Genomic DNA, 22,248 nt, shown 5'->3' with positions numbered 1-22,248 from the left:
TTACTTTACAGTCTCTTATTCTTCATATGTTTTTTTAAACTATAGTGTGAATATGAATTTATGCTGTCGCACATGAATTTCCCTAAAATGAGACAATTAATCCAATATTGTTCCCTAAGTTGCAAAATAAAACTGAATTCAAGAAAAAAAGTAAAAACTATAATTAAAAAAAATATTGCAGAACAGAATCACACAATAACAGAAAATACTTAAAAGATTTTTAAGTGTTCTTTGTTTCCTGAATATTTCGGAACTCGGCTTGGGTTGCTAGGTGACGGGCCGGGCTTGGCTGCCGTTGCTAGGTAACGAGCAGTGCCCACGGAATGTGACTCAACGGCAGAAAAGAATATACTTTTGCTTTATCCCCAAGGGAAAATGGCTTATTTGTTGACAAACTTCTCCGTCCAACGTGTAAAAATATTAGCAAATACAAATAAGTGATATAAAATGTATAAAAAATAATATTCACATTAGTATATGTATTTTAAATATGACAGTCACCTATATAAAATAAATAAAATAACAGCAAGTACACACATGAAAATAAGTGAGTCTACTAATAAACCTACAGATGAGTCCAGAGTTACCTTGAAGTTAAAGACACTAAGAGTTGGGATTTATATTTAATATTTCTATTACATATTTTAAACTGCCATTGTTACTCTGGAAACTTACTTTCCCATTTTTATGATATTTTATGGAATTGTAAGAGGTATTTTCTTTGAATTATTTTTCCTCTTTTAGCTGCATTCTTTCTTTGTTTCCTGAACATTTCTTGGATCTTACAGGTTTTTAGTTGGATTTGCGGTGGTGATGTGAAGTTTCCAAGCAGTTTTCAGTATTAGTTGTTGATTCGGTGGATAAACATGACCGTGGCCTGCCGTCAGCACAGCCAGACACAGTCCTTCAGTTTGTTTATGTGAAGCTCTTCAGCTTGAGCATCTTAGTCATTCGTCAAAGTTCAGTTTCATGCAAATGGCACCAACGTTGGTTTGTTTCAGAGCTGCTTCTCCGCGCCGTCTGTTTATACAATAAATGATTCTTCAGCTATGCATCAGAATAAAGTGAACTTTTATTTCCAAAAAAACAAGGGTTCCCAACCAGACAACATTATTGACATATTGCACAACAAAAACAAACAGCTGAATACTGACAGAAATCACAGAATTCAAGAAAATTTTTCTTGTTTTTTTCTCCTTAAAAAAAATTGGACAGATTTGTGAAGGAAGTGCTGGAAACGCCACCAAGAGGAGCTCTCTTACTCAATCCTTTCCTGCTTCAACTTCTTCTGCAGCATCCTCTTTCTTCTCGCTGACGGCAGTTTCCGCTTTTTCCAAGTTTTCCGCTGCCTCTGCGTTGGATTCGGGCTTCTCTTCACTCTTCTTGGGCTCGGGAAGGAGGATGACTTTCCCGATATTCTGACGATCGTGCATGCGCTTCATGGCGTCAGCCACCTGGGAATGAAGAAAAGGACATGACCATGATTAAAATGTATTATTAAAAAAATACATTTAAAAAAAATCCAACATTCACTCTTTTGGATCCTCTTAGAGCAAAGCAATGTTTCCAATATGTTCAGCATATTTATGCCATTATTGTGTTTTTAATGCTGCTAAGAATTCAGCACAGATGCATTTAGAGGTGATAGGTAAAAACTACAGAAGATATTAGGAAAAAACCAAACAAAAATAAAAGAACTTGGGAAGATTTGATCCCAATTACTTGACATATTATTGGTGCCACATTCTGCTAAAGCTCAGCATCCCCAGATAATATGAGGTTCTGTTCCTAGAGTACTGTATTTTCTTTAATCCAAGGTCTAAGAGCAAATTTTAAATGAATAATTCCTTAAGGTTGATTAAAAAGTACTAGATTATTTCACTAAAACAAATTTTCCTTTGTTATAGTGGAAAATAATTTTCTATACTTTTAATTATCAATACTAGGGATTATTCACTTAAAACAAGCTCCTATTTTGCTGAAAAGCTAAGTTAGTTTTGTGTTATTTCAAGCTCACCAAGATATTTGCATTAGAAACTGGATCAAAATTACTGGGTAAGATTTTGTGTTTTTGCAGCATGTATATACTGTATATTCTTCAGAAGAAATATATATATATTTTAAATTACAGTTTACAGACAAATTTAAAAGTCCTCCGGTTATTTCTTCAGCTTACAATTTTTAAGTTCTTGCTAATCTAACCATAATGGTCAAAACCTGGAATTATCATTAGTAAAGGCGACCCATTATGCTTCCTAGAGCAGGTTAGCATTGAGTCTATTGACTATTACAATTTTTTAACAAAGTCATTCAACCAACAACAAAGAAAATATTTTCTTTCCCATCTGCCACTGAATAGCGCATACAGCAGTAAAACTAGTTGACCAAACCTAGCGGAACTCTGCTTGGGTTGCTAGGTGACGGGCTGGGCTTGGCTGCCGTTGCTAGGTAACGGGCAGTGCCCATGGAATGTGACTCAACAACAGAATAGAATATACTTTATTTTTATACCCAAGGAAAAATTGTTTATTTGTTGACCAACTACTCCATCCAAAGTGTAAAAATATTAGCAAATACAAATAAGCGATATAAAAATGTATAAAATATATACACATTAGTTGTTATATGCAATTTAAATTACATATAATGACCCATATATAAAATAAATAAAATAACAGTAAGTATGTACATGGAAATGTGTTAATCTTTTAATAAATCTACAGATGAGTCCAGAGTAAACTCAAAGTTAAAGAGTTGGGGTAGTTTATTCTGATAGCTAGAGGCAGGAATGATTTCCTGTGGCGCTCTGCGATGCATTTTTTTTTTTTTATGTAATCAGTAATCGTGAGGCTTTTGAAATGGCTCATTTCCAGAAACCAAAGAAATAAGTAACTTATTGCCGAAAAACAACTGGATTTTTTTTTTTTTAAACACTTGGGCTGTTTTAAGAACACAGCTAATCCATTTAAAACTTGATCTTCATTTATTTATTTATTTGTTCGTTTTAACATCCCCGTTGTTCCGTGTTCCTACTATATTTTATATTTACTGAGATGTTCTCATTTATTCTTATTTTATTAAATTTTATTCAATTATTTGACTTGCCTTCGAGAGTTGCTATTTTGTAACTTTTGTTGTGCACAATGACAATAAAAGGAAATCTGATTCTGATTCAGCTGAGGCCCAAATGGAAGAACAAAAACTTGCAAAATGTGAATTTCGCATGATAGTGACAGTTAACAGTGATAATTCAACAGCAACAAATAAAAATAAGTTTAGCGTTACCTGTGCATTCAAATGTTGACATGCCAAACATTCCTGCATGAATATTTCTTCACACTAACCTCTTCAAAGTGGTAGCAGGAGTCAATATGGGGCTTGATCTTCCCCTGCTGGTACAGCTCCAGCAGCTTAACGAGAGTTTCCTCGAACAGCTCCTCGTCCCGGATGTAGCCCAGGTGGAAGCCAGAGATGGCCTTGTTGGTCTGCATCAGCTTCAGCGTGTTGAGGGTGAGCTGGTTGTACCAGGTCTTCGCCATGGCCAGCAGGTTCTTCTTCTGGCCCGTCACACAGTTGGCTGCTCCTGGATCCACAGAGAGACGAAATCAAAATCTTAACGGCCATTTAAATGTTGGCACTCTGAATCCAAAATTCAGAGAAAGCAGCTGAGCGACCTGGAGGTTTTAACACAGGCTGTTCGTTTACATTAATGGTACTTTGCGGCTCTTTGAGGGAAACCAAACATTCAGGATTATTTCACTTTAAAAATCCGTTCAAAAGATCCATTTTGAACCATGAGTGAAATTCACAGACAGGTAGAATCATCTGTGTAAGTAAAATTAATGTGCAAAAGCCAACAGAGTAATTACTTCTGTTTATTGTAAATCCTGTTAAAGTTCTACACTTTTATTTTGGTGACTTTCTAGTTAAGGTCGCTATGGTAACAGAACCCAGTTCTACCAGAGAAAGTCAACAGCGATAAATGAAAAGGTTAACAGAAAAATGGATAAAAAGCAACTCAACTTAAACTTCAGTCATTAAGGGAACAAGGTCAGTGACGGCGATTAAAGTTTATTTAAGTATCTTAAAATGTTTATGAAAATTCTGTGATTGTTTGCATTAATGAAAGGAATTGTAGCACTTAAACAGTGAAAATGATTGTAATTTTTCATTTTTCTTGCTTGGCTCTTACGGTGGTTGACGGCTTTAACATATCTTCATTTAACCATCAGTTCCAGTCATTATATTTGTTCAAACTTTGCAAAATAAAACCACAGTATGTTCTTAAGGAAAACAACTGGTTGTGTTATTAAATACAACATTTTGAAATGTAAATATCAAATACATAGTATGTTGTTCTTCAATAAAAGCAGTGTGTGCATTAATAACATTTAATAAAACAAAACTGGACTTGAGTTGCTTTGACGCCATTAAATATAAGAATAATCCACTCATTTCTTATATTGTATTTACTTCCAGATTAAATAATTAAACTTAAATAAAAATAGTAATAGCTGTTGTGTGCAGAGCATTGTTAAAAACAAACGACTAAACTAAAAATATTTAATTTCACAGAAATTAGGCTACATGACAATCAAATAATACATTTTTCCTTCTTCAGATGTGATGACTTACCAAAGACGATAAGCATGCCCAGAGGTTTTAGCAAACCGAAACCTTTTTGAGTGTCGGAGCCACCAAGAGGGTCCAGAACAATATCCACTCCTGCAGATAAAAGAGAGAAGAAAGGAAGCCGTCAACAGAAAATAGTAATGTTCTGTTTCAGAGCAGTAAAACTGTTTTGTTTTCTCACCCTTTGGGCTGATTTTACGGATTTCAGTCACATAGTCTTTGGTGCGGTAGTCGATGGGGTGAGTGACGCCACCTTGGCTGATGGTCTCGTGTTTGGAAGCAGACGCGGTGCCAAAAATCGTCACATCCTTCACGGTCTGACACAGTTGGGTAGCAGCGATACCCACGCCGCCTACAGATGTGCACACACAGATGAGACTGGCACCATCAGGAAGGCGGTTTGGTTTTTAGTTAAGGTGCAGTTTCAAACGCTCTGCACTGTGATTACAAAACAGCATCTGTTGTGGTTTCATGTGCACTCTGCTGATCAGACACTTTTATAAAACTCCTTCCTGACTCACTGCAGCCGGTTTGAATTTAAAAACCTGCATACAAACCAAGAGTATGACTTTATATCAATCAATCAGGTTTGTCTGTGAAGCACATTTCAGCAACAAGTCAGTGGAAACCCATCATGTAGTCAAAAATTATGAAAACCAGTAACAGATGTTACATTTTGTCAATTGCCATTGTTAAAATTATCAATACAGATCAAATATGTTGGTCAATGGCCCATTTATTATGACCCAAAACCAACTCTAATTGGTTTTTAGTCTACATTTAAAGGAACTCTGTGTTTCTGTTGAGTTCTGTTTCTGGAAGTATGATCCAGATCTATGGTGCATAAATGCTAAATGTTACTTCTCCGTGTTTGGTTCTAGTTCTGGGGATGCAGAGTGGACCAGAACGAAAGATAAACACATGGATGAAGTTCTCTAGATCCTGCCGAGACAATAATCCTAATCCTCGAAGTGTTCCTCAGGTGGTAGTAGGCCGACTTTGTAACTGTCTTTATGTGACTCTGAGGGTTCAAGTCTGAGAATATTAGTTCAGATTATTTCACTTATAACATGGAAAACGTGTTTATAAATGAAGTAATCTACCAATGGAGCTACCACCTTTTCATCAATATTAAGGAATTACTGACTTAAATAAGCTCCTATATCTCGCTGAAAAGTTGCTTGTAAGTTAGTTTTGTCTTATTTCAAGTGAACTAAGATATTTACACCAGAAAGTAGACCAAAATTACTTGGTAAGATTTTGTATTTTTGCAGACTAACTGTAATAAGTAAAGCCATACGCTAACTCTAGGTTGTTCCTATTTCCGTTTCTGTTCAGCTGGAGAAAGTTATAGCACATTTGTTGCTTATATATTATTTTTGGAAAGGTTTTCTGAATAATACACCTTCTAACTTGTCATATCTCTAGTTTACAAGTTTAAAACCAAAACTCAAGAGATTCTCTAACACCTATGGAAAATGGGAAATAGCTTTGTAAACAAATTAACAAAAAGAATCTGGTTATACATTAATATAATGCATATAAAGATCAATAAAAGTTTTATTTAAATGACATCCAGCTCTATTTGGGTTGGATGTGTGATTTTTCCATCTGCTAAAAGCTTGGATAATGAATAAACTGATGCTGAACCCGAAGTGTGTGCTCTTCGGTTTCAGCATCAGTTTATTCGGTTTCCATGGTAACGTAGCCTTCAACAGGTCACCTGGGTGTCCAGGTGACCTGTTGTCCCTCTTGGCCTTTTGCAGATGAATTTGTACAGGTCAGTTACCAAACATCTAGTTGCTCAGCACCGGCAGGCGACAGGCGGCCTTCGAGAGCGAAGATGTTGAAGGTCAGGTGACATGAAGGCAGAGAGATGAGCAAAACCGACCCATACTTCGTCTCCGATGGGGTTTACTGGCACTTTGATATTATGGTAAATGCTGAGCTTCATGAATCAAAAAGCTACATCCGAGAATTGTATTTCTGAAAAGGTTTGTACTTCTTGAAAAGGTCCTAAACTATTCCAAGAATAAATCACTCGCATTAAATAAACAATTTGGTGAATAATTATTCTGTATTATCTTCTGTCCTGACTCATTAGATAAAGTTATTCATGGAAGTCTAAAAGAAAGATGAGCAACAAGCTAAGATGTAGCACAGAAGGGTAAGTTAAACAGTAACCCGAAGATTAGACAAAACAAGCTAAGGCTAATTTAAATATAAGTTAAAGAAGCTAAACTAAAGCTAAGCTAGGGGTGCAAATTAAGCTAACGGTCAGTTATTATAGCAAAAACACATAAATTAAGCTAAGATCTGCTAAGATCTAATGGAGAATACTACTCCAATAAAATCCCCCAGAAACTGAGTTTTGTTTTTAAAAATATCTATCTGATGAAAGGAAAATTACTTGTTCAGATAGTATATAAAAAATGTGGAAGATATATTTCATCATTATTTTTATACAACATACTGTGATCTATCACAGGCATCAGTTTAACATATTCTGCACACATTTGGACCGATGAGAATATTAATATCTGGTTGCTTTAAATGTCACATGCTGCCAAAGGAACCAAGTCTGATAACAATCCAGGCTGCCCTTTTATGAATAACACACACACACACACACACACACACACACACACACACACACACACACACACACACACACACACACACACACACACACACACACACACACACACACACACACACACACTACAGCCTCAGTTCTGACCACGACTGATGACTTTTCACTGCAGTAATGAAATTCAAAGTAGTTTTTTTTGAGTGATTGGTGACTCAAATTATTTTGCCTTGGAGATTGGAGGAAATGTTCATCTAGAATATTATTAATTTTTATATAATTAAGAACTTCAACTAGGGCGAAAGTTAAAATATTTTGCCAGCTAAGCGACAAATCATTAGGGATTTTATCAAAAACATAATCACGATTTGTAAGCCAATTCTTCAGATGACAGAGAAAAACAATGTTGACAAAAAATGTGAAATTAATAGAGTAATTTTTTTGATGGCCACCTTTCACTTTTACTCAAGTAAAAGTATGTTGAAGTAGTGCTACTCTTACTTTAATACACTTTTTGGATACTCCCTCACCTCTGCATACCACACAGGAAAATAAAGCTTTAGAAAATATAAAATAAGGTCAATAACTGGAATATTTAAACTGCATAAAACACATTTTCTTACCGGCAGCCATGTGAATGAGGACGCTTTTCCCTGGCCTGAGGTTGGCCATCTCGAACAGCATCATGTAGGCCGTCATGTAGTTGATGGGCAGAGCAGCGGCTTCCTCAAAGCTCATTCCGTCTGGAATGGGGAAGGTGCAGTTAGCGGGAACGACCGCCAGTTCCTGCCACATGCCGTGGCGGTTCATGGCCATGACGCGATCTCCTACCTGAGGAAACCGAGCGAAAGACGAGAGAAAAAGGAAAATGGTAACTTCTGGTAATGTGTGGCTGTCAGGCTTATATTTCACAAGGTTTTGTAGGGGACATATTGTGCAACATTCACATTTTTACATGTTTTTGTTCTTCCATTTGCATTTTTACTGCTTCTAGAAACAACGTAAATGATGACGAAAATACTCAACCAATTTTTTGGCAATAAGTTCATGATTTTGGTTCAGTTCCAAAAAACTCAGCAATGGAAAGTCACAAATGAGCTTTTACTGCCAATCACCTATTGACCCCAGGGAAGGTCAAGCAAAGACTTTTTTGTTTTTTAAATACAAGAATAAAGTTATAATACTACAAGGATATAGTCGTAAACATACAGGAATATAGCTTTATGACAATAAAGTCGAAATAATGAGAATAAAGTCAAAATAATTTGAATAAAGTCGTAATATTAGGAGAATTAAGTTGTCATTTTATGAGAATTTCAACACTAAAAAAATTTTTTCTCATAATTTTAAAACATTCTTAAGGTAAAATTGTGTTTTTAATGCTAATATTATGACTACCTTCTTGTAATTAAATAACAATTATTGTAATCTTGCCCTAATACTCTTTTTTACAACTCACAAAAAGGAGTAATTGAAAATAACACATATATTTTTAAATATTTTTCAAAAAATATAAAAAATATATTGTTAAAATATTTAAAAAATATATTTTAAGGTATTTTTAAAATATGTACAATTATATTTTTAAAAACATTGTTTAAAATATTTTCTATCATTTGTAAATTATTTTTTTAGCAGAAAAAAATCTGATTAAAATCAGAAATTGGATCTGGTCTTAAAGACAATCAGATTTTAATTTTGAGCTATTTCACTCAGCTTGATGAAATTAATTTTCACTTTTTGACTTGTCAGTTAACGCAATATTTTCCTAAAAGTCTTTAGGATAATCAGAAAGTCGGTTGGAAAATTTAACTGCAAGTTCAGTAACAAATATTTAACTTTTAACCAAATTCTGCACAGTTGGACATAAATTGAAACAGTGCTTTGAGAAAACATTTGTTGGATCCTTTTCTTGCTTCTGGAAAATATTTATGCTCTGCATTTTTTCAAAATGGAAAAAAAAAGCATCATTATGGTTAAGAAAAGGGGCCAAAACAGCAAAGGACACAGGAAAACTGTGATCTGATTGCGAACGCTACTATGCTTCCTCCCCAACAGTTTTAGTAGCCGAGTGACACACCCACTTCCTGCAGAGAACAACTCATGACATTAGAAATCTCTTCCACAGACATAAACAGAGCTTTCATATGTGGAAACTCTTCTTTAGTAACCGCAAATGTCTTTTTCACTTTCACCTCAGAAGACTCCCCTGTTTTTGACCTGATCCAGAATCTAGACACTGAAATTTGTGACAGATTTTCGCCTGGCGGTTGATCTCCAAACTGCATGGTCGTCACTTTAAGAAAGGGGAAAGATCAGTTCCTGAAAAGATGGCTTGAACTTAAGTGACTGCAGGCGACGCTGGAGTCAGGGCTGTAAAAACATGTTTTGACAGAGTTTTTTACACGGCTAGGCGTGCCCAGACATTTAACAATCGCCCCAACAAACCGGACAAACTTCTTCTAAATAACGGAGGAAGAGGTCAAGCCTCGACGTACTCAATGAAAGAAGTGGTTAGATGTCTTATACAAACACTAGAACTGGACAGTATGGGGAGAACAAGACAGCTTTATCTGGGTAGTGTTGCAGTTAGACTAATAATATTACCATGACAGTGATGAACTGTGACATTAACATTCAGAGCCACATAAAGACGGTTACAAAGTCGGCCTTCTAACCCCTAAAGAGTATTACTGATGTCTCGGCAGGATCTAAAGAAACTCATCCATGCGTTTATCTTTAGTTGCATCGATTACTGCAACAGCGTCTTCACAGGTCTGCCTAAAAAAAAAAAAATCAATCTTCCAGCTGCAGCTGATTCAGAACGCTGCTGCTGGTTTTCTGACTAAAACCAGGAAGTTAGAGCACATCACCCCAGTTCTAAAGTCCCTACACTGGCTCTGAGGATAGACTTTAAAAAATTGTTGTTAGTTTATAAATTACTTTGCAAAACGCTTTTTGCACCACAATACATTAAAGATCTGCTGTTGTCATAGCAACCTTCCAGACCTCTCAGGTCTTCTGGTTCTGCTCTGCATCCAGAACCAAACATGGAGAAGTGGCATTCAGCTTCTATGCACCACAAATCTGGAACCAACTTCCAGAAAACTGCAAAATAACTGAAACACTGAGTGCATTTAAATCTAGACTAAAAACCCACCTGCTTGGAGTTGCTTTTGAAACATAACAAATGAAACATTAATCAACAGTCTGATATGCAACGGCGGCAAAATGTAATGTTTCAATTGCTGACTGTGTTTCTATGACTTTCCATTTTGTGTTTTTATGATGTAAAGAACTCTGAAATGCTTTGTTGCTGTGCTATACAAATAAAACTTTATTTGATTTGGTTTGATTTGGCCAGGCCTGCATGGAAGGATGTGAGGCCATGGGCTGGAGCCAGTTTGGTGCCCCATTTATTACGGAAAAATTACTAAATACTAATGCAAATTACACAACATTAATAGGTGATCCTATTAATGTAGTCATAACAGCGAGTACAAACTGATGCATGGTAGGTTTAATACGTCCTGTAGTTAACAACTCCATGTTATTCCCAGAAAAACTTCACTATAGCTTCATAATTTCCAGATACTTGAATATTATTTACAGTCATAAAAATCCAAAAATAAAGTACAACTCACTTAATTTGGGCAAAAGTACAATGTGCCAAACACGCAATTGTTAAAAATCAAAAAATTATTTTAAAAAGTCTTTGGGGCTCCCCTGAAAAACGCTGCCCTGGGGTACTGCCCCCTTTTTACAAAAAAAACCCAACAATCAAATAAACAAAAAAAAAAAAAATCCGATTAAAAAATTGTTATTCATCCTTGATTAATAATTTTTTTTTTACTATTTGATAAAATCTTTCTTTGGAGAACCAGAGGACTTTAATGATCCTTCATGCTGTTTGTGTATGTGGTAACAACAGAGCGACGGCAGAAAGAAGAAAACTTATGGAAAAGGATTAAGACAACTGAAGAAGAAAAAATCTGTCTTTTTTCCCCATTATTCTGATTGAAAGTCAGAATAATGGAAAAATAAAAAAATTCTGAAAAAAAAAAATCCAAGAAAAAAAGTCAGTTGTAATTATGACACAAAAAGGTCAGAATTACAAGACAAAAAGTTGAAAAAGTTTTAATTCACAGAAAAAAATAATCATTTTTGGAAAAAAGAAATTCAAGAAAAAGTCAGTCGGAATTAAAAAAGGTCCGAATTCAGAGCCAAAAACCACTGAAAGTTGGACGTCATCTACATTTATATTTTCACATGGAATAAGCGGTTTAAGTTGCTCTGAGGTGGACTAAGTAAGCAACAAAGATGTCCGTAAGTAACCTTTCTCCAAGTCAAGTCACAAGTCCATCGCCTCCAGATAAATTTGTTTTGATGGAAAATTGATTATTCAACTTTTTTCCCCCCATTCTATTTAAGTTTGTATTAAAAAGTAAAGGCAAAGTAAATTTTACTGTAAAATGCTTAATCTTACCTTCTCCACAATGAACTAAAAAGAAAAAAAACTCATCTGATTTTTGCATTAAAAAGTTTTATAAATATCACAGATTTGAAAAACATTTTTTTTTAAAAAGAAATTCATACAACACCAAAAATGTGAAAATTTAAAATTGATTATCTTACACTGTTATGGTCTACATATTTTTTGTAAACAACAGGATTTGTCACTCGAATATACTTGCTTTATTTCACAACAGTTACTAAATGTTCTGCATTTTTAATAAGTCACTACTTTATTAACATTTAGTGACCTGGAGACTCAGCACAAGTCAAAGTCCTGACATCTGCGATACTTGGATGAACCTGAAGTCATCAAGTTGGTTTCATGGTGTCGAAACGCTTATTATGAATATGAACAAAACAGAGGAGGTAATTTTAGTTTTTAACAGAAACAGGGTCAGAGTTTGTTGTGGAGAATGTAATCTCTTCTGATACCATTGGTTGGGAAAGCAGCACCAGAACCAGGCACTTAAAAACGGCCTGACAATCTGATGAATGCTGGGTCTGTTCTGATGAAAACTGTAAAACATCCTAGCCTGAAACTGCTGCTGCGCAAGTTACTCAACAGGCCGTTGCTAGGTAACCAAAAGAAGGAGTGGGTTGGTAGGTAACCAGAGTGAGTGAGTTAGTTGACGCCATCAAACTTGCTTAGTTGGCCGTGAGAGATTGAGTGACTAAAGCCTTTCCTCTGCCTACATCTCCCAGAATGCTGTGCGGTTCTGGATTGTGAGTTCAGTGAATATTTTATAAGTGATCCGCGCCATCTTAGTAGGCGAGCGCATGAGCAATGCATAGCGGACAAATGGCTTCGAGACCAACAAAAAGAAGACATGTGGAAACCCTTGACCAATGCGTGAGAGAAAGACACATGAGCAAAATGGCTGCTGATCGATCGATCGATCCATATGAAATGGAGGAGGAAAATATGTTGTGGACAAGCTGCCTCCATTCTAGTGAACATGAAGAGTGCATACAACAATAAACTTTTAAACGGATTTGCACAAACTCTTTGTGTGAACTACAAGCTCCTGGTAACTGGCAGAGTAAGTAAACGTGGTAACAAACACGTAGACTACATGTCCATTTTAGCTAGTAGATAAAAGCTACATTATCTAAGCCAGTGGGGCCCAAAGTCGGTCCTCGAGGGCCGGCATCCTGCATGTTCTAGTTCTCTCCCTGGTTTAAACGCACCTGGATCAAATGATGGGTCGTTAGAAGGCCTAAGAAGAACATTGACATGCTGAAAAGGTTATTACCACCAGGGAGAGAACTAAAACAGGCAGGATGCCGGCCCTCGACCGACTTTGGGCACCCTGATCTAAACTAATTTTGCTAGTTCGGTAGTGAATGCTACAGTAAATACCACTGATATTTATCTGAGTATTATGTAGAGCAATCAAGTAGTTGTAAAGTACTTGTTTACAGGTTAGGAACGAGGCGAGAGCTAGTTCTAAGCTGGTGGCTTGTTTATTGTTGTCAGAGCAACTCCACAGCACCTGCCTGCCAAGATGGCTGCCAGCTATAAAGTTCACTGAAGTGTGACGTCACATGAGACCTATGTATAGATACTGATCACACGTCTGTTGTGATATATGTATCGTTACTGATTTACTGTCCAGCCTGACTGTAACAGAATAATAATCGATAATGAGTTTTAAAGGGATCAGTACTCCAGTCTGTCCTGTTCCCAAATGTTTTATGAAACAGCCACACCCTCCAGTCCTTATCTGGAGACACTGACCTGGTCCGCCTCACTCCAAAAACACTTTGGCATCCTTTTATGTTATTGTCTGCAGCTCTTTGCTCTCACACTGCAAGGCCCACCCAAATTCTTACACAAAACAAAGCCAAACAACCCACGGCAGCGGCGGACTTCATTTTTCTTCAAATCTTCACATCTTCAGGGTGAATACGTTTCAGATTTTTAGCTCCAAACTCTGCTGGGATTTCCGACTGCTTCCTGTACTTCCTTTTTGAGGTTTTTGCCCTAAATCGCACTGCAGTGTTTATAGGAATCCTGATCTAAGAAAGCGGAGGGGAAACACGGCAACAGGAATGAGAGGGAGAGTAGAAAGAGGAGGGGGAGGGACATTCTTTGCAGGCAGCGAGGGATAATGAGCAGCTTTGGTAAAACTTAGATAACAAACATGTCAACCATGTATGATAGCACAACCAAACCCAGTACAGAACATTTCAAACTTATTTCTACACTGACAAATCGCTACAAAAAGGTGGGAGTCTTCTAACAGACAAACGACATTGCTTTTTTGTAAAGAGCAAAGATATGTTATTATTTTTAAAGCATAACAATGATTTGAAAACAATCAATAGGGTCAGGTTGGTTGTTCTGAAGGAGGATTAAGCGAAGTTGTTTCTGCCAGTCGGACTCGTTGTTGACAATGTACGCCTCTCCCTTCGTTTTAAACCTACCAGAACAAACTATTCTATTCATTTCAATGAAGTGATTATGATGAGCTGCATTTGAATTCCAGTTTTAGCATTACCGTGCAGAGCCTGCTGCAGGCAGGGAGTAAGTGTAGCACAGACATGCAGCTGCAACTTTTCTGTCCAATAACTGGAGACGTAAATATAGATTACATAACAGCTCAGAGACATAGTTTAAATAACTGCTTCCATTACAAATGCATGCAAAACTTTGTCAATACTCTGTTAATGTTGAAAAAATAACATTTTGCAATTGCAGTGTTTCCGTTATTTAAGAAATGCGATTAAAATCACACATGAATGCGTTTGTTCACGTGATACGTCATTAAAAATCATGCTGAGAAATAATCTTTTGCAAATCAGTTTCTTTCAATAAAAAAACTTACTAAATTTTATCAAAAACTGCAGGTGTGTGTCTGTGTTTGTTTTTCTTCTAGTGGGTAGAAAACCCAGAAATTTTACTCGTCTAAGAGTAGAGATACTTCATAATAAAATTACTCAAATAAAAGTAAAAATGTGCAATGTAGTTCAAATACTGTAAAAAGTATTTTTACTACATATGTATCAATTTAATTGAGTAATTATAACTAGTTCCTGCCAAATTCTGACTTTGGGTTTCTGTAGTTTTTCTACAGAGACCTATAACAGTTTATATAGATTCTTGCAACTTTGGAAAAGAAGGAAGAGACTTAATAAAACCAACACCTTGAACTTTTAACTTTTAGTATTTTATTTGTCTGTTAAGACAGTGGAAGTTTGCGGTATGCCATCTCTATAATGGATTTCATCAAAAAGTCTAGGTTCTTGAAACTGTTTTAAAGACATCACTAAAATTGCCACTGCTGATCTTCAGATCAGGCTTCAAAAATGTTTCAGAGTTTCTCAGCAAGAATAAGTATAAATTTGGCCTCAAAACAAGAAGTGAAATCTCGCTCTGAGACACATTTCATGTATTGACACATTACAAAGTGCATCAACTCTGCATTTCTGCAAAAAGTTGACATTTACAATTAAGTGTCAACAGTTTGATGGCTTTAAATAGAATTTTTATTTTACAGTTGCAGTCTAATGGCAGCAAAAGGTACAGACTCAGGGAAGCTTAATGAAAATGCATGACAATTTTTTTATTTTTATGTGTAGAAAAAGTGTTATTTTTCTTCCATTGCACAATTGCGCGCCACTCTTTGTTGCTTTATCACATAAAAACCTTATAAAGTTCACCGAAGCTTGTGGTTGTAGCATGAGAACAGGTCAGGGATGTATTTAATAGCTGCAACAAATTCTGTCCCTTGTAAATGCAAAAACATCCAGAAAACCTCAAAGAATAGATAGAAAGAAAGCAGGATACTCCTAGACGTCTCACTTTAAGGCGCCTACTCTTAAAGCTTTTTATAAAAAGGAGAAAAACAAAATAATAAACGTTTCACTCATTCAAATGTGAACATTTTGTGTTTTCTATGTGCTTAAAATTAACTTAGCTAAGATAAGTTAAGCTAATTTTATGGACAATCCTGACGAAAATTGAGCAAATTGTAATTACAAAAATAAATTTGCTTTATGGGAAAACAGCAATTTCAAAATAATTCAAGTTTTCCATTAAACGGTTTTTCCGATAGGAAGATGTCGGGGTTTTTTTGGCTGTGTATTTTGCAAAACGGCAATGGAAACACTTTTTTTGCATCTCACGAGTCATGTGATCAACAACCGGATGGCGAAAAAGACCAAAAAAACCTGACAGGAAGTAGTTGGAGGAAGATGTTTCTGAATAAACTTATTCAGATGTGATTTAAATTTTTTTCAATTATTTAATGGAAACACAGCAATTGCGAAATTGTGTTTCTCCAACTCTCCCGGAAAATCAACAAAGTTTTGCGTCTTCTATCAGAGGCTTCTTCAGATTAACTGCGACACAGACAGCTACAGGAAATGCTTCCTTCTAGGGCTGAAACGATTCATCGAGTAACTCGAGTAACTCGATTACAAAAAATCCTCGAGGAAATTTATCTGCCTCGAAGCTTCGCTAAATTTATTGTATTGTAATAAGCAATGCTGTTAAATACGCAGGACACTGGTCTAGCCGGAGGGTTTTTGTGTTGCACAACGCTACCACTTCCGTTAGCGCCTGGAGCACATGTGCTAAGTTTGTAGCTATGGAGGGAACCGAAGAATGCTCAGAAGGAGAACCCCGAAAGCGACAAAAAATGTCAAAAGTTTGGGAACATTTTAGGCTAAACAGAAAGGACAACACAGCGCAATGCATCCACTGCAAAGCAGAATTGGCGTACCACAACAGCACGACATCAATGTTGCAGCATCTGAAGAGAAAACACCCGCTACATGCATCCAACTCGTACACGGTTGCCAACAGGTAACGTTTATGTTCTCTTTGCTAACTACGTTGTGTGATAATCTGCCATGTTATAGATGTAAATTGAGGCACATTATTTTGCTAACTTTACATCTAAACATAGCAGTTACTTAACCGGGTGTAGTGTAAATTGTATGTGAGGGTGGAACTGAGAGAAATTATGCAGGACTTAATGTAAGTTTGTTAATAAAAATACGCAGCAACAGATTACAGGCATAAGCTGAAAAGCATTTATTTATTGGTGTCTTTCCATCCTGAAAAGTTACAGTCTTTTCTTCTCGCTACTGTTATGTATGAATTAGAAATTTTTGATTAATATTTTTGTAGTAATTCTATATTTGTTTATACCTAAGCAATCAAGAATAAATAATAGCATCGTTTTAATAAAAATAGCAACATTTTTGCATTTTATCATGACTAGTTAAGGCTGCAGAACTCTGTACAAACTCAAACCTTTACATTTTGAGTAAGTTTATTTTTTTCCTAACATATAGATTACATTCTGTTTTCCAATACATAAAAAAACATTTCACTGCATCTAGATTTTTCTGTGATGGTTAAAAATAATGCTTTTAATTAAAGCATCCTCAGAATTGCGTTATTATCAATAAAATGTTAGAGTTAAATGAGTTGTTTACTTAGTTCTTTTACGTGTATGTGTATTACTCACTGAAGATAAATACATAAACTAAAAGCTGGAGTATAGACATTTTTATAAGCATATTTGTGAGCCTGCCACTTTATTATTTGAATATAATTTAATATCTTAGTATAACTTTTCTTCAGGTTAAAGCAAACTACTGTTACAAGTAAACTTTCTAAACTACAAACATTTAACTGTTAGGGATGCTCAGAAAGGAGATATTGGACTGATCTGGACTAACTGGTGTTATTGCAGATTTGCCAATAGTTTATTTTATAATTTTTTTTATCCGATTACTCGATTAATCGTAAGAATAATCGATAGATTACTCGATTACTAAAATATTCGTTTACAACAGCCCTACTTCCTTACCACAGCTAGTGAGGAATTATTTGTTTGTAAACACAGTGGATGGGCGAGCAAGTCACTGGTTGCCATAGTTACCCACATTTATCTTGCTGTTGTAACATTAGCCATGCTAAAAATAAAACCTCTGACATCATTTTCACTCATTTTTATTTTGGGCCAAATCAAAAATCTTAATGCTCTTAAAGGGCCGGTTGTGCCAGAATGCATTGATAAAATCCATAAAACTGCTAAAATATCAGTAAATAGCCATTTGCATTTAATAAGTGTTTCTTAAAATGAAATATTGAACTGCTCAGTCCATCCAGGATTTTGTGATTGTTTTTGTGTTTTAAAAAAAATCCAAATCATAGATATTGTGGTGGTAATTTGGAAATATTTGTAAGAAATTTTGACGATATTTGAGCTAATGTATGACATTAAAGGTGGCTTTTTATTAATAGCCGTATCGATCACAGATATAACTTGACATCCAGTGAGGCTGAGGCAGCCGTCACTTAAATCCAAAGTTTTTTTTGCCAATTTTGGAAAGAAATTTGCAGTAAAAATCAGAAAGAATGTGGGGATTTGTTGATTTTGTGTGAATTTTTAAGATTTGTGAAAAACTGGAGGGACTTATTGATGTTATCTGGAGTCTAAAGGGCCACATAAAAATCTATGGCGGGCCAGATTTGGCCCCCGGCCCTCGAGTTTGACATGTGCTCTATAAGCATCTACAACTCTTTGAAGAAACCTGAACAACATGATCTAAAAAAACATTTAAACTTCCATTTGGGATCAATAAAGTATATATATTTTTCATATAATTAGAGAGATGCATTGTAAGGAGGTTTGATTTGCTCCTTATAGTCTGAGCCAGCAGAGGAAGTAGCTGAACTTTTAGCAAAAGTTGCAAGGTTTGCTGCCATGACTCGCTCTGCTTTTATCTTCAATAAGATGCCATAAAATAAAAATAAAAAACCCAGCATGCACGTGGAAGCCGACAACCCACTGACCTGTGGATCAGTATAAATGAACACTTCAAGAGAAGGTGCCTCAAATAACAAATAATATGTCCCGACACTTTTAATACTCTCTGATCTGTGCAAAAGCTTCTATTAGAGGAACATAGAGCAGCCATAATCGATCTGCTTGTTAAGAATTGATTTATTTGTTTACATGTCAGCCCTGGCAGTAATTTAGATGAATATGAGGAAAGTTCTTATGAAGAAAGGTGGGAAATGAGGCGCTCCTGCTGTGAGTGAGGGGAAGAAAAGGCCTCAAGGCCATGCTGTAAACCAGACAGTGGCAGCTTTCATAAGACCAGAGTGGAACATAATGCAGGAAAAGAGCTTCATCCCACACAGCTTTCAGAAGAAAAAGCCCTGCATTACATGAACGGCTCACAATTATTCAAAAAGCAAACCATCAACTCTTTTTTATAACCCAAAAAGCATATTTTAAAGGTTTTGTCAGACTTAAAACCCACCTGTTTGAATGTTTCATTCAATGTTTGAATGAAACATTTTGATGTGTAATGACAGCACTTGATGAAATATAATGTTTTCTGGTTTACTGTGGTGTCTTTTGTGACTTTGTATTTTTTATGATTTGAACTGCCTTGTTGCTGAAATGTGTTATATAAATAATCTTGATTTATTTACTGATTGATTTCGATCAAGCTAGTTAGCATATCCACCAATGACAGCAAGTTGTTTCTCCGTAGTGGGCACATTTAGCAGCTACTACATGAGCTTGATTGACTGTGCTAAATTCCACCTCCTGGCTCTGATTGGTTATTTTATGTTGGGAGTGATAATAAATTTTGTAGGACGATAAATTGTCCCATAATTTATCACGATAAATGACACTATTGTTGGCTTAAGACCATTTTCAAGTAATATTATGGTAATGGTACAATAATGCTAGAACACATTCTCAAAGATTAATAAACTTCACATTCTAATGAACATTTAACAATGGAGCCAGAAGACATTTTAAATATACAAAATAAATAAGCAAAACAACAGAAACAACAAATTAAATGAATTATTAGAATTAGACTCTTTGAATAAAGTTGATCCTCACAAACTAAGACTAAAGACTTTTGTCATCCAGTTTTGGGTAGAGAGAAAAGAGAAAAATGATAAATCATGCTAATGGAAATCAATGAGCTCATTTCAGTTTATCCTGTGATTAATTAATTTATTGCTTATTGGGACAGGACTGGTGCTTCTTTTTCATATGGCAGTAGTAGCTCAGGAAGGAGATGCATCTTTTCACAGATTATCTGTCTTAATCTGTCACAACATGGTGATGGTTTTAACAAATATGTAAAAAAACAAAACAAAAACAACAACAAAACAACACATACATTTAAAAAAATAAAAGTTACATACCTCAGTTTTAAAACCCAAACGTGATTAAAAATGATCAATAACAGGAATTTCAGTGCTGATATAGAGGCTGTTGGGCCCCCAACCTGAATCCTGCCCTGGACCCCAAAACTCCTCTGACCGGCCGTGCGTGTGGGCGCGTGAACGCGTTCAGTTACTCACCTTTCTGTCCGTCACGTCCTCCGCCACCGCCTCGATGACCCCGGAGCCCTCCATGCCCAGCGTGACGGGCGGGGCCGGCAGCAGCTCGTACAGCCCCTGCTTCCCCAGCAGCTCGGCGAAGTTCAGCCCGCACGCCTTGACCCGAACCAGAACCTCCCCGGCCTTCAGCGACGCCTTCTTCATGCTCTTCACCTGCAGCTTGATCTTATCGCAGCCTCCGTATCCCGTCAGCACCAGAGCCCGGTAGGTGATGGGCTTCTCCTCCTCGGCGGCTGCGGGGCTGCCACTGCCTGACGCCAGCTTGGCTAGTTTTTCTTCTTCTTCTTCTTCTTTTTCGGCGGCGGCGGCCGGTGGAGGTTCGTCGGTCTTCTTCACCTGCTCCGGTTCTTGCTGCGGAGTTGGAGCCTCTTCTTCGCCAGACATCATCTTCACCACTTTTAGGAAGCTTTCACAAGATTTTCAGTTCGTGTCCGTTTGCTGGAGTCCGGAGGCTCAAGAAGCGGAAACGGGAAAATTAAAGAAAGATGTTTCCGATTCAAACGGCTGTCATAAATAAGAGGCTCCTTATAAAGACACCCGCGTTGTTTGCAAGCCAGATTGCCTCTCTCCGGTTGCCCGTGTGCGCTCCACTCAACAAGTGGTTAAAATGAGGCGTGACACAATAGCCACAGGATTTCCGGTGGGTAATTTCACAATAAAACTCATAAAGGGCAGCTGGATTGTTTAGGCAAGCAGCACAACAAAAACATATTTTAAAGACGGTTGTTAACAATATATAAATACATTTATAATAATAATAATAATAATAATCAGGGTCGGATTTACTAGAAAAAAAATATGTTGCTTTTGTAAATTAAAGTACATTAATAGGTAGTTTTACACATAGTTAGGTATGAACTGATGATGGTAGGATTAATAAATCCTTTGGCCAGTAACTCCTTGTTGTCCCCAAAATAAATTACTTTAATTTATATTTTTCAAGTTCTCGAGTACCGTTTATATTTTTAAAAATACCAAATTATTATTACAACTCACATGGTATTGACTCTTATATAAACAATAGTGTCTGCAAAACATGCATTCATTAAGAAAAATAAATTAAAAAACAATATTTCTGGGCGCCCCTGAAAAATTGGAGACCTGGGCTATTGCCTTTGAAGCCCTTTGAAGTCTGGTTAAGATGGATGTGGGTTTAATTTTAGATTAAGTAATTAGCATCTAGATCAAGTTATGTCTTTTTAAAAATAAAATTGCATTGGGAAAAAAAATCTTTCATATCTATTTTGTATTATTTAATTAATTGAATTTAAATTCTCTCCAAATGCTTATTATTTAATGTTACTATTTAATGCTAAATGTTGTCATATAAGTGAATATCAGTGAAGCTGACAAGCTGTTTAAAAGCATATTTAAACCACTGCCCCTCATATACATATTTTAAAACAAGATTCAAAAACATAAATACATAAATCAGTACGAAATATGAAAGCAGGTTTCCTTTTATTAGCGTGATTTACTTGTTTAGTGTCAGATTTGAAATGTCAAGTTTCAAATATGGATAAATTATCACGGTAGGAAAAAAAAATAAAGAAATATTTTATTGTGATAGGTGAACTTGACTTCCGGTGTTGTTCTTCCTGTCTCTGACTAACTTGACGGAGGTTTGAAAAACTGGCAGATCTGTTATGTTGGCATAAAAAACTTCAGCGATGTGAGGCGGAGAGACAGAAAACCCGGACACTGGAATCCCGTTGAGGAAAGACTGGATTTTCTCCAATTTACAGCTGAAAGAAATATAATTTCTCACTTACATTCTTTGAGAAATAAAGCAGATTGGACTAAATGTGTTTTCTAGTTGTTTATCACTAATTAAAGCAATTTTTAGTGCATTTTTGCATTATTTTGTTGTCTCTTTGGAACAGCTGTTAAACAGTGAACTTAGACTTCTTGCTCTGACTAGCTGAACTATAAAACAAACCCACAGATTTTTGTACACACACACACACACACACGCACACACACACACACACACACACACACACACACACACACACACACACACACACACACACGCACACACACACACACACACACACACACACACGCTTGCATCCTGCATGCAGAGCTGCTGCTGTTACATTTCTTACTGCTGACT

The 22,248-nt window shown here is 36.2% G+C and overlaps 1 protein-coding gene across 1 annotated transcript; it reads right to left on the bottom strand.

Moving 5' to 3' along the window:
• Nucleotides 1-1,052: 1,052 nt before the first annotated feature.
• Nucleotides 1,053-20,738, bottom strand: LOC102227718 (synaptic vesicle membrane protein VAT-1 homolog). Its single transcript, XM_005811662.3, has 6 exons — nucleotides 20,094-20,738; nucleotides 7,846-8,053; nucleotides 4,814-4,984; nucleotides 4,636-4,725; nucleotides 3,345-3,583; nucleotides 1,053-1,454 (listed from the first exon to the last, which is right to left on the bottom strand). The coding sequence occupies exons 1-6, from the start codon at nucleotides 20,517-20,519 to the stop codon at nucleotides 1,263-1,265; spliced, it is 1,326 nt and encodes a 441-aa protein (XP_005811719.1). The 5' UTR covers nucleotides 20,520-20,738; the 3' UTR covers nucleotides 1,053-1,262.
• Between the last annotated feature and the right edge of the window lie 1,510 nt (nucleotides 20,739-22,248).

Source organism: Xiphophorus maculatus, chromosome 10 (assembly GCF_002775205.1).
Source record: "Xiphophorus maculatus strain JP 163 A chromosome 10, X_maculatus-5.0-male, whole genome shotgun sequence".
Lineage (NCBI taxonomy): Eukaryota > Metazoa > Chordata > Actinopteri > Cyprinodontiformes > Poeciliidae > Xiphophorus > Xiphophorus maculatus.
The sequence above is the reverse complement of the archived record's forward strand: the minus strand, read 5'-3'. Positions and strand labels throughout refer to the sequence as shown.